This window comes from Pogona vitticeps, chromosome 2, assembly GCF_051106095.1.
Source record: "Pogona vitticeps strain Pit_001003342236 chromosome 2, PviZW2.1, whole genome shotgun sequence".
In the NCBI taxonomy this organism is placed as follows: domain Eukaryota; kingdom Metazoa; phylum Chordata; class Lepidosauria; order Squamata; family Agamidae; genus Pogona; species Pogona vitticeps.
In genome coordinates, this window is record NC_135784.1 from 25,177,245 (window position 1) to 25,192,475 (window position 15,231).

Sequence of the window (15,231 nt, forward strand, 5' to 3'; positions counted from 1 at the left end):
TCTTTTGGAGTAGTGGCCACCCGCAACACTAAAGACTGGGAGGTGCGGGTGGGAAGATGACCTGAGGGAGAGGCACTCTGACAGGTAGAAAGGTTCTAAACCTTAAAAGGTTTTATAAGTTAGCATCAATACCTTGAATTTGCCCCCCCCCCCCCGAAGCATACTGGTAGCCAGTGCAAGCGAGCCAGGACAGGTGAAATATGGTCAAATTTAAATGTCTCCGTGACCAGCCTGGCTGCTACATTTTGTACTTGCTGCAGCTTCCGAACCACCTTCAAGGGCAGCCCCATGCAGAGAGCGTTGCAATAGTCAAGCCTCAACATTACCAACACATGAACCAGTGTTATTAGGGATCTCCTGTCCGGAAAGGGGCCAAGGTATACAATCTGCCTCAGATGGGGGGGGGGGAAGCAGATTTGGCCACAGCCGGGGTCTATTTCTCCATCATGATGGCTGGGTCCAGAAGCACCTGATCCTTCAAGGGGGAGTATGACCCCCATCAAGGTCAGGTAACAGGCCCCCTCCTCACCCATCAGGGTGCCCTCCCGACAACAGGATATCCATCTTGTCAGGATTCAATTTCAGCCTATTTGCCCTCATCCAGTCCATAACCATGGCATAAATATAAATAAATAAATAAATAAATAAATAAATAAATAAATAAATAAATAAATAAATAAGAAAAATGAACCAACTTCATGCTTTTGAGAAGCTCCCCTCCCCCCTCCCCAATCTGGGATCAAATAACAATCAAATGATTTGGCTGCCAATCCATGTGCTCCGGCAGTCGATTAGAGGACCTTGAGGTTGCCCTGCCAGGAATCCCCTCTTCGGCTTCAATCACGTGAACAGGAAGGGAAGAAACGAACCGTCCCCCCCCCCCCCCGATTTTAAAGGGATTGAAGAACAAAAGCGGTGCAACCTTAACTAGGGATACGTCGGAAATAGCAACCGGGCTTCTGATGGTCTCAAAGGCGGTCAGCGGGGAGGTGAGGAGGAAAGATGCCGGGGGGGGGGGCAGGGACTGGTTGTGTGCAGGGGGGGAAAGCTGGGGAAGGAAAGGGGTTCCTTTGGGCGGGGAACCCATTCTGTGGGGTGCTGTGGTCGTGAGAAAGAGGAGGGATCCAGGGGGAAGCCGGGACTGCGAGCTGACCTCTGGGGTTTTGGCTGCCCCGAGTGTCTCCGCTGGTAGAGCCTCCGTGTGCCTTTGCTCTTATTGATGGGCTCTTGGTTCATTAGGTTTTGCATGTTTTTTTTAATAAATCAAAACCTGCAAGATCTGATTAATACTTGAATACCATGGAGAGAGAGAGAGAGAGAGAGAGAGAGAGAGATCCTCATCTTTTAATAGCTTAGGGTGCCCTGTAGATGAATATGGGGATGCCAGAATTTCTTATTTCATCTCAGTGCATGTGCGCGCACTACACAACACACAATTTCTAAGAGATGGATACATACACAGGTCTTATAGACAGGTAAGAGAGATAGTTTTTAATCTTCCCTCCAGCTAGCAGAGGGTTGGAAAGCCTTCAGGTATTCTTGGATTCATGATTCTTTTTTTTAGTTATGTCATCTTGGTAATATGCTGTTTGAAATAAGTGTTAAAACTGTCTGTTAGATGATTTTTATATTGTTCATATTGTTGTGTTTTTATTCATGTAGGCCGCCCTGAGTAGACGTTGTCAAACAAACAAACAAACAAATAAAATGACCTCTCCACTGGCTGGATGGCTCAGGGACTGAGGCTGCAGAGGCAGAGGTTGTCAGTTCAGTTCCCCGTTGTGCATCCCAGAAGAGCCGACCCGTGCATCCTCGGGGCAGTTGCCCAGTCCCAGGATTTCCCCCAGAAAAAAAGAGAGAGTGGTAAAAACCTTTTCTGAGTACTCTCTCCTGAGAAAACCCTGAAAAGGGTTGTTGTAAGGTAGAATTGACTTGACAGCCACATGATGATGCTGATTCGTGCCAGGCTAGCATGTTATGTATGGGAAGATGATTGTCGTAATCGAAGATCCCAGAGTATTCTAGCAGCTAATGTTACCATGTAGTGGCTGGATAGCTGAGTAGTTTAGGTATCTGGCTACAGAACCGGAGAGTGGGAGTTCGATTCTCCACTGTGCTTCCTGAAAGAAGGGCCATCCTGTGTGGCCTTGAGCAAGCTGCGCAGTCCTGAGTGCCCCCCCCCCCCGGAAGAAGAGAACAGAGAGCCATTTCTGTATATGCTGTACTGGGACAACCTTGAAAAAAGGTTGCCAGAAGTCAGAATTGACTTGATGGCACTTCTTCTTCTTCTTCTTCTTCTTCTTCTTCTTCTTCTTCTTCTTCTTCTTCTCCTCCTCCTCATCATCATCATCATCATTATCATCATCATCATCATCATCACCACCACCACCACCACCACCACCCTGCAGAGTCTTGAAGTTCTTCTAATTTCTTGGTTGCAGTCTCATTTGGATTGCTGACTGCATTTTTTTAATACATGGACAGTGCCAGCTTTTACTCAATGCGAGCTGTTGGAGTAAAACCCTAGAGGCCAACACTTTTCGTGTGGCTTAATTCTCTGTGAAATGAGCTGACTTCGTGAGGTGGACAAAATGTCCTTCAAAGTGTTACCTAACCAAGCATTTGTGCAGCTGATGAAGTGGACATTGTACGTGGAAGGTTAATTTTTCCCTGTGAGCTGTTCCTAGTATCTCATTTGGTACAGACACTTGGAGAAGGATGCTCAGAAAATGATCTCACTGTTCATTTAGATACACATGGGAGGACATAATTTTTCAGGTAAACTGATCCTAGCCTCTTACAGTCATGACCACCATGTTAAGTTGGGCCTGGAGCCTGCCTTGTGACCTGTGCTGTTGATGCACCGTTGGACTGATGCTTTCAAAGCAACTAGTCCCCATGATCAGCCTTGCTGCTTTGTTTTACTTCAGCTGAAGCTTCTAGTCCAGTGCTTCCCAACTTGGGCCCCCAGATGTTCTTGGACTACAACTCCCAGGAATCCTGGCCAGCGCTGCTAGAGGTGAAGGCTTCTGGGAGTTTTAGTCCAAGAACATCTGCAGAACCCAAGGTTGGGAACCAGTGTTCTAGATTGTCCAAGCAGTTGAATGGAGAAAATGGTATGAATGGAGCTGGATCTCTTGATGAGCATTACAGAAGTTTTGAACAGACCTTGTATCCTGTATTAGGAAAGAGCATCATATATATTGATTTGTTCAGTTTAATTTGTGCATTGCTCTGTAAATCCTAAATCACACTTAAATACTCCCGCCTCTCTCTTTCTTTCTCTTTCTCTCATATACACCATTTTTAAAGCAGGTTTTCCTGTTGTCAAGCCCAGTTTGATCTCCTGTTTTGAGAAAAACCCATAGTGTTCTGGTCCGGCTCATATTGGAGAAACATGGAGGTCATGTCACAAGAAAATGCAGGTGAGGCAGAAAAATGCAAGTCATAACTCAGTTCTAAAGCAGGCATGTAGAATGTGGCCAAATCCTGAAATCTCTGATTTGGAGGGATGCTTAGAAGCTTCCAGAGTACCAATTCTAAAAAGAAGATTTAGAATTAAATCCCAATTGAGTTGTTATTTGGATTAAGAAAAAAGTTTGGTGTGGGAAGAAATGAGACAGGTGTTGAAAACTAGGCATGATCTGGAGAAAATAAAATAGAAGAATTTTTTTCCTTGCTCTCTCCTAAGACTGAATCTACAGTCATCCCATGAAGTAGAATGGTGAAGATTTTAGGAAGATAGAAGAAAGTTGTTCTTAACCAACGCACTGTTAAAACTGTGGGAGTCACTTCCCTGAGATACAGCTCTGGTGGCCAACTTGGATGGCTTTAAAGGGGAGCAAATTTAAATAGTTATATATATGCTGCTGTATCTAAAGCTATTTTTGTAATGCTTTTACCTAACGTTTTTAATATACTGTTATTCATGCTTCTTTAATATTTGAATCATTTACTGTTTTTCCGTTTTTAATATTATCTTTTTAATGACACAAGCCACCTTGGGTCCTTTTCTGTAGGAGAAAGGCAGGGAAAATATTTTAAATTAATAAAAAACATAGTATCAGAGGCAATGTACATGTCTCTGTGTATAGTTGATCGGAAGCGGGAGACAGGAGGGTGCCGTTGCCCTTGTGTCCTGTTGGTTGGCTTCTCGGAGGCTTGCTAAGTAGCCGCACTATAGAGAGAATAGTGGGCTGGCTAGTTCTTTGGTCCATTTCATCACGGGCCCTTTTATGCATTTGTGAATTGTGCAAAGCATCCCCACACCTCTGCGGATTACTCTTAATCCTGGCCGTCCTTTTTGTTCCTCAACTTCTCTTCCAGAACCAGAGCTTGTTTCTTCTATGGAGCAGAGACAGGACCTGTGGGAGCCAGATTCTCAGGACTTGGATGAAACATGCATCTCAGATACCAAATCATCTGACTCGTTGGGTGAGTCTGCTTGACATTCACATAGCTCCAGAACTCTGCTGGGGTGGGGGTGGGGTGTTGTGTAGAAAAACGCTTTATCGCTAAGTCAGCCATGGTTAGGGTTAGAAACTGATCTCTGAGCGGCCAGGGTTGAGGTGTGTGGGGGCCACGAAGGCACATCCCATTTGGTTGCTGAGACAGTCGGTTTATCCCTTCTAAAATAAGATGCGTGCCCTGTGCAGAATCACATTTTTAGGATTGTGGCTTTGCTTGTGCAAAAGAGAGAGAAAAAAGGTTAGAGCAGGATTTTTCCACTGCCACACAAAAAAAGTGGAAGTTGGTTCAAAGGCATAAACAAAAACAGATACCCCTATTTTAGAGCGTTGTGGTGCAGTGAGTAAACTGCAGTACTGCAGCCAATACTCTGCTCATGACGTGGGTTCAGTCTCAGGTAGCCAGCTCAAGATTCACTCAGTCTTTCCATCTTTCTAAGGTCAGTAAAATGAGTACCCAGCTCATGTGAGGGTGGGGGCAATGTGTAGCCTGCATAATTAACTTGTAAACCACCCAGAGAGTGTTTTAAATGTTACAGGGCAGTATAAAAGCAGCACGCTGTGCTTTATAGTGGGGTCTTGACTTGAGAACTTAATCCGTATTGGAAGGCGGTTCTCAAGCCAAAAAGTTCTCAGGTCAAATCTGCATTTCCCATAGGAATGCATTGAAAACCATTTGATCCGTATCTGCTCTTTTCCGTCCATAGAAACTAATGGGAAGCTGCTATTCTGCCTTCGACCACTAGAGGGGGATATTTTGTTTCTTTTTTTCTTAGGTCAAGAAAGGTTCAGTGAAGGCAGGGAAAATACAGTCCAGGCAGTTCAGTACCAGGCAGTCCAAAGACTGTCTCCCAATCCACTCTCTAAACGCTGGGAGGAGTGAGGAAGCAGACAGGCACCCTTTTCACTGGCCAACAGTTAACTGAAAGTTCAAATTTTGCACTTTCCCTGCCTCCCACGTGGGTTTTTTCAGTTCTTAACTCAAATCTAAGTATGTAAGTCAAGTCAATATTTTCCTATGAGAGCGGTTCTTAAGTCAAAATGTTCTTAACTCGAGCCGTTCTTAAGTCAAGACCCCACTGTACTTTTTGCTTTGCTTAGAATCTCCTATCAAAGTAAGAGTATCCACACTTGCTAAGCAATTTGTCCCTCTGAGCTATGAATCTCTGCTCAGGCTCAGTTGTGAAGCTCTGGATGATCCCATTTCTGACTTGGCTATTGAACCTTTAGGTACTAAGAGTACCAAGAGCTCTGAGAGATGGTTCTGGGGGTATCGGTGAAGCAAAGCAGTGAGCTGCTTATATACGGTACCATCCCACAATGCTTAAAGCTCTCTCTGAGTGGTCTACAATTCACTTATGCAGGTTACACATTGCCGTCGAGTGAGCTGGGTATTTAATTTACCAACTTCAGAAGGATAGAAGGCTGAGTCAGTCTTGAGCCGGCTACGTATCTAAGTCCGTTGGGTTCAAACTCTGGTCATAAGCAGAGTCTTGACTGCAGTACTACAGTTTAACCACTGTACCACAAGTAATAAGGTATGAAAGCAGTAGGTGTCCAAGGTGGCTATTTGTCCCCAGGTACTTGTATGCAGAGATACTAAATCAGAATTAGAATTCAGTTTCTACTTCCCCTGAATAACCATGCATCTCTGGGCAGAGCACAGTCCGTTAAAGATACAAAATGCAAATAGTGAAGTAACAACTAGAGAGCCAAGAACATTAGCAGAGAACAGAAACATCCTGCATTTGAAGTCCAGATAAAATTAGCAGCAAAGTAAAAGAGTGCTAATTTCTAGGAGCAGTTGAAACACTTTTTTAAAAATGCCTGCAGGTGGAAAAATTCTTAATGTGACTTCTGAAACACTATCAGAATAAAGACAGACACCTATCTAGGAGGAAAGGATATACTGTACACCCATGTTTCCCAATTTTGAGGTCTCCAAAACTGGACTACAGCTCCCAGAAATCCTGGCCAGCACAGCTAGTGGTGAAGGCTTCTGGGAGTTTTAGTTGAAGAACCTCTGGAGACCCAAGGTTGGGAACTACAGGTACGCACAATCTCTTAATTTGTATTCAAGCTTCCTTTTCATTTAATATCTTCATAGTTTGCTTGGTCTCCTTTTTTTTCTTTTTTGAACTCTCGGAGATTCATCCCTTCTTAACCCAGAAATTCCATTTCTTTCTATGCTTTCTAGCAGATAACTGGAGGGAAATGTCGGAACGCATGAAGCCTGAAACTAATGCTACAGACAAATCAGAGCTTGCCAGCCAGCAGGAAACCCATACACAAGTGGAAGGTTATGACAATGAGAAACCCTTCACGTGCACCGTGTGCGGGAAATATTTTGTGCAAAAGATGGCTCTCGCAGGTCACAAGAGAATTCATGCTGGAAAGAACCGTTTTGGGTGTGAGCAGTCCGTGAAAACTTCTGCTGTCAATTCACATTCTCTGAATTACCAGAGAGTCCACACAGGTGAGAAACCATATGAATGCCAGGAGTGTGGGAAATGCTTTGCTAACAATTCACACTTTTTGAGCCACCAGAGAGTCCACACAGGAGAGAAGCCGTACAAATGCCAGGAGTGTGGGAAATGTTTTGCTCAGATTTCACATCTTGCAACTCATGTGAGACTCCACACAGGAGAGAAACCTTACAAATGCCGGGAATGTGGGAAATGTTTTGCTGCCAGCTCAGTTCTTGTGATCCACCAGAGAGTCCACACAGGAGAGAAACCGTACAAGTGCCACGAGTGTGGGAAGTGTTTTGCTCAGAATTCAAATCTTGTGAGCCACCAGAGATTGCACACAAGAGAGAAACCATACAAATGCCAAGAATGTGGGAAATGTTTTGCTTCCAGTTCACAGCTGGTGATGCACCAGGTAGTTCACACAGAAGAGAAACCATACAAATGCCAGGAGTGTGGGAAGTGTTTTGCCCGGAAGGCAGATCTTGCAACCCACCACAGAGTCCATACAGGAGAGAAACCATACAAATGTAAAGAGTGTGGGAAATGCTATGCTTCTAGTTCACAGTTTGTGAAGCACAAAAGAGTCCACACAGGAAAGAAGCCGTACAAATGCCAGAAGTGTGGCGAATCTTTTGCTCACAATACATCTTTCCTGTACCATCAGAGAGTCCACACAGGAGAGAAACCATACAAATGCCTGTATTGTGGCAAATGCTTTGTTTCCAGTTCACAGGTTCTGACCCACCATAGAGTCCACACAGGAGAAAAACCATACAAATGCCAGGAGTGTGGGAATTATTTTGCTCAGAATTCACAGCTCGTAGCCCACCAGAAAGTCCACACAGGAGAGAAACCATACAAATGCCAGGAGTGTGGGAAGTGCTTTGCTTCCAGTTCAGCCCTTTTGACCCACCAGAGAGTCCACACAGGAGAGAAACCCTACAAATGCCAAGAATGTGGGAAATTTTTTGCTCGGGATTCATCTCTCCTGAAGCATCAGAGAATCCACACAGGTGAGAAACCGTACAAATGTGAGGACTGTGGAAAATATTTTGTTTACTATTCAGAGCTTGACAGCCACCAGAGAACCCACACAGGAGCGAAAACGCATAAAGAGTACGGAAAGGAGTTTTCTTGAAACTCAGTCTTCATGAGGCACCTGAGTACTCATGCAGGAGAAAAACCATATAAATGTAAGAAAGGTGGTGATTTTGTTTTCAGTGCACCACTCGTGAGGCACCAAGGAGCCCATACAGAAGAGAAAGGACACAAATATTAGAAGTGGGCAAGATGTATTCTTCAAAAATGTTTTACTTATGTGAGAAGAGTTCCCACAGGAAAAAAGGCCATACCAAGGCTAACAATGCCCAGAGTGTCTGGCTCAGATTACAAGACTCTTGTGGCATCAGGGAGTTCACAGAGGATACAAACCATGAAGACAGCAATCTAAATGCAGTCGCGATGGTCTCTTGAAGAAAAACAAAATTCAAAACGACAAAATCTAGAGGCTGCCTTCATTTTGACAAACCCATATCCCACCTGAGTGCACAATAGGATTCCTCTGTATTACCATTTTATTTTGTCTAAGCAACCTGTATCTTTCTCAAAAGGCAAGAGATAAGACTTCTGAGTTACACTTAGCCCTGCATTTTCAGGGACCCAGTGTGTGGTGTTGCATGTCATCTGCCTAGCTGCATATCTGTCAATGAATTGGGAAAGAACTACCCAGCTGGCCAATTCTTTGCAGTTCTATGTTTTTCCTGCTTCTGCTACTTTCTTTTTAATCTTAAAACTCTCTGTTGAACTCAGGAATTTGCAGTCTTTTAGAATTTTATGGCATTTTAGACAACATTTGGAAGTCTGCAAGAGAGAAGCTGTGCATTTTTTTTCCCAGGGGAACTATTTGCTCACTTTCTGCATCTTAAGTCACATCAGAGGATACATTCAAGAGAACATCCCTATCTCTCTGTTTTGGTGAGAACTGTCCTGCTTACAGGCTGCCAGTGCTTGGAAAGCTGGACGTTATGCATAATATGGAGGTAGTCTTTGTAAGGGGGAATGAAATGGAAATCCAAGGCCAAGCTGAGTTGGTAGATCAAAAGAGTTGTTAGCATGAGTTTGGGAAGCATGCAGAAAAATAAAATGTGCTGCTTCTATAAAACTCCATAGTTCTTAAAGCATTGCCTGGGTGGTTTACAATTTAATTATGCTGGCTACACATTGTCTCCTACCTCCCCCAGCGAACCAGGTACTCAACTGTACCAACCTTGGAAGGATGGAAGGCTGAATCAACCATGAGCCAGCTACCTGAGCTTGTCAGGATCAAGGTCATGAGCAGAGTCTTGACTGCAGCACTGCAATTTAACCACAGCACCATGACGGTCTGACTTAAAAGTCAGAGTCAGTCTCTAAAGTGATCCCATCCCAGGAGAACTATCCGAACAGGGAACAGGCAGAAGAGAGATCAGGCTCAGTTTGGCAGGTGATCTATCACGGAAGAAGGAAAAGTGTGCCAAGCACCATGAGCAGGGAAGTGAGCCAGGCAAGGGAGAAAATTGTTTCCACAAACTCAGCTAGGGTTGGGGCAGTATATTTATATATCTAGGACAGATCCCGAAGCTGAGGCTCCAACACTTTGGCCATCTCATGAGAAGAGAAGACTCCCTGGAAAAGACCTTGATGTTGGGAAAGTGTGAAGGCAGGAGAAGGGGACGACAGAGGACGAGATGGATGGACAGCATCACCGGAGCTACCAACATGAATTTACCAAATTCCAAGAGGCAGTGGAAGACAGGAGGGCCTGGCGTGCTCTGGTCCATGGGATCACGAAGAGTCGGACACGACTTAACACACACACTGTGGTGTAGACGATATTTTTTGCGAAATAAAAATAAAATAAAATAATTATTTAATTATCAGCAATCTGCTGGTGAGGTAATTTCCATGGTGCACTTCGAGCTTTGCAAGGGGATACAGGTCAATAGCCCGTATTTATAGTCCACTTGACTTTTTTTTCTGTCTTATTACTCTGTGTTCTTGATTTTGCCTGTAGTTTTCTTGTGTACACAAAAGCCCTGGTAGGCTCACGAGCAATAAACTGACTGAGCTGCTTAAAGAATTCTCTTACAGTCTTAATGTGTGTGAGTCCTTTCCTGTTCCAGAGTTCCCAGGTCTTCTATTCATCTTGTGTTTATCTGGACCTTCAATACATCATCCTGAGCTGCAGGGTGTGTGTGTGTGTGTGGCCTTCCTTCAGACAGAGATAATACAGGAAAATTATACCAATCTTTATCTGTGGAGTTGTGGCATTTGGTCAGAACCTGTTGCATCTCTCTGACTTTGGAATGAAGGTTGCCCTTGTCAAGGAGAGGGTAGGCCTCTCCCTGTACGTCTGTCTGAAGGGGAGTTTGTCCGGATTAGTGGCTCCGCAGTGGAGGTGCAAAAGTGGAATGGATTGTCCTTGATAGCAGTTAGGAATCAAAGTTAATTCTCTGGGATTGCTCACATATACATTTGTGGTGTTGGAAAAACCTCAAGGGAAAAGGACAAAGGTGCTTTGGAAATGATGTAGGCCCATCATTTAAACGACCGACAAAGACTCCTGAACTATTACGTTTTATTGTATACAGTGCTTTTGTGCTGCCCCTCATAGGTGGCGGCCATCTTCCCGGTTTGCCTACATTATTAAATCCCTTTTCATGAGATGTGAAGACGGTTGATCCTGAAGGGCACAACCAGCCCTAGGTCTTTCACAGTCTGAGGCAGAGTAACAAATACCACCACCTGAAGATGGCAATACCTCAGGCCAACCATATTATTTCGGTACATAAGGCAGGCAAGCCCACAAGGAACAGCCCCCTGTGGCAGTAAAAATACTTGGGGGGAAAAACAGGATCTGCTACCTTTTCATTATATCCAAAAATCTACTCCCTGAGGTGATGCTGAGGGTTTGTATTACCTCTGGCACATTAAAGATGCAATTATGTGCCAAGTGCCATCAAGCTGCATTTGAATGCTGGTGTATGAGGTGCTTAATAATAATTATCACGTGCCATCCAGTAAATTCTGACTTTTGCAGGGTTTTCCATATAGAGACTACTCAGATGTGGGGTTTACCCTTCCCTTCTTCTGGGATCATATTGGACGGTGCTGCTAGCTCAAGGCCACACAGGCTGGCTAGAGGCACGGTGGGGAATTGAAATCCAAACCTCTGGCTCTGCAGCCAGATACCTAGAGCTATGCAGCCAGCTCATGAGGTGCCAAAGGAGGGATTAAATATTCCCCAGTGAGTTTTCATGGCTGAGTGGGGATTTGAATCCTGGTGTCCTGAGTCCTGGTCAGTCACTCTATCCACTATACCATACTGGCTTTCCTGGATGCAATAATTGCAGTATTTGTAGCTTGTGAAGTGTAACACCAGAGGGAATTCTCAAAGGCTTTCATGGCCAGGATCCGATGGCTGTTGTAGGTTTTTCGGGCTGTTTGGCCATGTTCTGGAGGTTTTTCTTCCTCCAGAACACGGCTAAACAGCCCGAAAAACCTGCAACAACCACTCCAGAGGGAAACTCGGGTGAGGAAGATAAATAGCCTGGCACTAATTAACACACACACACACCCCCCCGTTATTCTTGGTTTGCAAAGCATCTGAGCCTTACAAGAATACTTGGGAGATTAATTTGATGAATTGAGTGATGATGCTTTCACGAAGCAGTGCTTGCACATTGTCAATTCTTCTTCACGTGCTTGGGCAGTAGAGTGGAGAGGTTTGGCTTTGTAATGCCAGGAGCCTGGCTTGGATTCAGTCATATGACAGGAAGCAGAAAATAAACCTTCCACCAGCGGTGCCTTGACTTGCGAACTTAATCCATATTGGCATGGTGTTTGTAAGTCAAAGCGTTCGTAAGTCAAAGCAGCATTTCCCATAGGAATGCATTGAAAACCAATTAATCCATTCCACCTGTTTTTTGTTCTTATGTCAAGGCACGGTTCGTAAGTCGAAACGAATGCAAAGCCAGTTGATCTGTCCTCTACCACTAAGGGGATGCATTTTAGACCCCAGCAGCCACCAGAAGAAACCTTTGGAAAAACATTTCTGATTTTAAAAGCAAAAGACTAAAATGCATTTTAGACCTCCCAGCAGCCAAAGAAACCTTTGCAAAACCATTTCTGATTTTAAAAGCAAAAGACTCAACTGCATTTTAGACCCCAGCAAAGAGAACAAAGCAAAAAAGCAAGGGAAGCATGCATGAACCATTGCAAAAGAACAGAAAACAAACGGAGCAGATCAGAAATGCACAGAGAACAAAGCAAAAAGCATGCAAGACATTTCGAAACCTGTGAACTTTTAATAATAATATTCTTAGAACTGCAGAGCTGGAAGGGACCCCGTGAATCATTGAGCCCAGCCCCTGGCAAGGAGGCCCAGTGGAGAATCGAACTCTCAACTTCTGGCTCCACAGCACATAGCGCGGGATCCTGGGCTTCCTTCATCTGGAAAACAGAGGGAAGGGGATACAGCCTGAGGATTTATATATAGTGGGGGGGGGCAGATTTTGTGTTTCAAACCGCTCCCTCTTCCCGCCCCAACGGGTGACCAGTCAATCCCAAACCTCCGAGGCTGCCCTTCATCCATGTGCTCGGGGATAGATTGGAATGGGCTCGCGTTTCTCTTGCCAGGAACTTGGCGCGGCTTCGGTCACGTGGCAGGAAGTGGCAAAACCAGCTTGGCTGCGAATGGAAACCGAAGAAAGGCGGTGCAACATCCAAAGGGAGGCGGGGAGAGAGAAAGACACTTGGCGAGGGGGAGGAAAAAAATAATAATTAAAAAAAAAATAAAGCCACCCGAGTGGAAGCAGGGATCCTGGGGAGGAGAAAAGAGGAGCCCGGGTGGACATTTCAGCTGCAAGCCTGGGTTGGAAAAACAAAAGTCCTGCACCAAGAAGGAGGAGGAACAACAACAGAGCAATTGCTGGGCAGGGAAGCAATTGAAGAAAGGGGGTTGTTTTTGCTTTGCCGGAGAGAAAGAGGAAAAAAGGGAGGATCTGAAGGTAGAGACTGCCATCTTTCAGGGGGAATTTGCAAGAGTTTGGGCATCCTGGGGCTAGTTATGAACCTGTACCTCGCTTTTGTCTTTCTGATTGGGCTCAGCAGGTTCTGCAGGTATCTCTAGCAAAGCCTGCCAGATCTATTTAGCAAGGGGGGGGGGGAAGGACGGCGGGGAGGATGTGCTGTGGATCAAGTTGGGCCGGCCAAGGTCCTTTGAACTCTCCCCTTGGCCTTTTGCACCTTGAAAGGCTAGCAGTCCTGGGACTAGGTCTGGACACAGAGGGCTAGCCTGAAATTAGAGTTGGGTTTAGATCTGCTTCCCTTTGCTTCGCAATTCCTGCCCCCTTCTCCAGTCTTTCTGAATGTTTTAAAAGGATGGCTCATCCTCAGTTCTAAGTGAGGGGATGGAAAGCGGTGTGAAATTTTGAGTATATGTGTGTGTGTGTCGTAATTCTCCTCATAGACAGAGGAATGGGGAATGAAGGGTCCTCCAGATGTTGGTGAGTTGTATTTGTCTGAGTCAGGGATCATGGGAGTTGATCCCTGTCAGATGATCCCTGATATGGGAGTCAGGGATCATCTGGAGCAGTGGTCCCCAATCTTGGGCCTCCAGATGTTCTTCTTGGACCGCAACTCCCAGAAGCCTTCACCACCACCTCTGCTGCCCAAGATTTCTGGGAGTTGAAGTCCAAGAACATCTGGAGGCCCAAGGTTGGGGACAACCAATCTGGAGAACCACAGGCTTCTTTCTGCCTTCCCATAGTGTATGGTAAATAATAATAAACTTGGATCTGCTGAGCTGGAAGGGACCCTATGGATCATGGGGCCCGGCCCCTTTCAAGGAGGCCCGGTGGGGGAATTGAACTCCCAAACTCAGAGACCTAAATCACTGAGCTATCCAGCATGGCTTGTCATTGTGTGTGTGTGTGTGTGCGCACACGCGCTCAGGACACTTATATTTTCTCCAGTTCAGTTCTTCACAGCCTCCACACAGATTTGCATTAATTTCTAGATATGGAATTTGAGAACAAATCAGAAAAGGATCTGCAAGGAATATGAGAAGTGGAATGAGGACTGTTGGTTGCTAAATGGGAAAGGTGACCAGAGATGACTATACACACTTAATTAATTTCAATATTGTATTAAATGATGCCGTCATCCAGAAGGTCTCTGAGCAGTATGCATAACAACCTAATAACCTAAAGAGGGTGTAAAACGTAGAAATATACAATTTTATTTTAACCAGCTGAGTTCTAAATTGAAAGCATTTGGGGCAATACTGTATATAAAAAAAGATAGGGGATGATTTCAGTGTTATTCGTGGAAGGCTGTTGTAGAGGTTATAGTCGAGAGAGGACTGACCTGGTGCTTATCCTTCTGCTAGTAGATGGTAAAAGGAGCAACAGGGCTGTGATCTTAAGAGTTATCATGGTGATCATATTTACCACAGTGGTTTTGTAGTAGCTCAGTTGCTTTAACCTAAAGTGCTTAAGCACAATATGTTTCTTAACGTGAGAGGCACCAGACTTCCAAGCCTATAAGGAAGCTCTGTTGTTGGTCTCTGCTGCTGATCTGACCATTTTTGTTACTAGTCTGGGACATGCTTGAGCTGGTGATGCTTAATGGTGAAAGAAAGTTCTCTGTCCATACCCAGAGGCACTCTAGCCCTGCCTGTTGCTACTCTAGAGATTGTACGTTTCTTGACCAGTATACTTCAGGGAAGAGCCTTTTCCCACATGAACCGATTCAGACATTTTGGTCAGTGACTAAGTCACTCCTATGAGTTAATGTGTGTCCCTGCTTGAAGTACTGGAGGGTGGCTGCTGTTGCGTTTCCCCACAGTTTGGCCCCATAGAGCTGCAAAAAGGGCTTTTTAAGAAGGCATTCAAGAGAATTCATCTACTTTTCCTACAGATCTTTGATATGGGGGGGGTGAGTTTTTGATCCAAAGATGTGTGTGTGTGTGTGTGTGTGTGTGTGTGTGTGTGTGTGTAAAATTTAAAAAATTGTGAGATCATCTATATTATCCAATATAGATAGTATTAATATTTTCATAAATGTTTCCTGAGAATTGGCGTTGTGGGGTGGGGGGAAGGGAGGGCAGACCTAAGAATTACACCCCACAGCACCCAGAGATGAGCTAAAATGCTTCCATGAGTCTCCAGAAAGGAAGACAAATACTGTATCAAAGCAGACATTTTGGGAAGGAAAGGTGTTTTTCCCCCCCTTTCAACGTGACTTTGAAGTCT

The 15,231-nt window shown here is 44.8% G+C and overlaps 2 protein-coding genes across 16 annotated transcripts in view; both read left to right on the top strand.

Annotated features, from left to right (window-relative positions):
- Positions 1–427: 427 nt before the first annotated feature.
- On the top strand, positions 428–10,055 carry LOC144583000 (uncharacterized). Of its 8 annotated transcripts, none has more exons than XM_078388576.1 (5): positions 428–989; positions 1,663–2,778; positions 3,316–3,425; positions 4,327–4,434; positions 6,664–10,055. In XM_078388576.1, the coding sequence occupies exons 3-5, from the start codon at positions 3,398–3,400 to the stop codon at positions 8,073–8,075; spliced, it is 1,548 nt and encodes a 515-aa protein (XP_078244702.1). In that variant the 5' UTR covers positions 428–989; positions 1,663–2,778; positions 3,316–3,397; the 3' UTR covers positions 8,076–10,055. The 8 variants fall into 8 exon arrangements, with proteins under 8 accessions (XP_078244702.1, XP_078244704.1, XP_078244703.1 ...); XM_078388578.1 differs by having other exon boundaries at positions 6,667–10,055; XM_078388577.1 differs by having other exon boundaries at positions 1,663–1,863; positions 3,313–3,425.
- A 2,266-nt stretch (positions 10,056–12,321) lies between these two features.
- Positions 12,322–15,231, top strand: part of LOC110070112 (uncharacterized) — a 30,459-nt gene continuing 27,549 nt past the window's right edge. For all 8 annotated transcript variants that reach the window (XM_078388520.1, XM_078388517.1, XM_078388518.1 and 5 more), the window contains exon 1: positions 12,322–12,984. The gene's annotated coding sequence lies outside the window, so the exon portion shown is untranslated. The remainder of the gene's footprint in view (positions 12,985–15,231) is intronic.

What these genes read in the sequence shown, in the direction of transcription:
- LOC144583000 (XM_078388576.1), top strand. Translation starts at nt 3,398, where the DNA reads ATGGAGGTCATGTCACAAGAAAATGCAG. An exon ending in CATGTCACAAGAAAATGCAG is followed by an intron (nt 3,426 to 4,326) that starts GTGAGGCAGAAA and finishes CTTCTCTTCCAG; the next exon opens with AACCAGAGCTTGTTTCTTCT. An exon ending in CAAATCATCTGACTCGTTGG is followed by an intron (nt 4,435 to 6,663) that starts GTGAGTCTGCTT and finishes TATGCTTTCTAG; the next exon opens with CAGATAACTGGAGGGAAATG.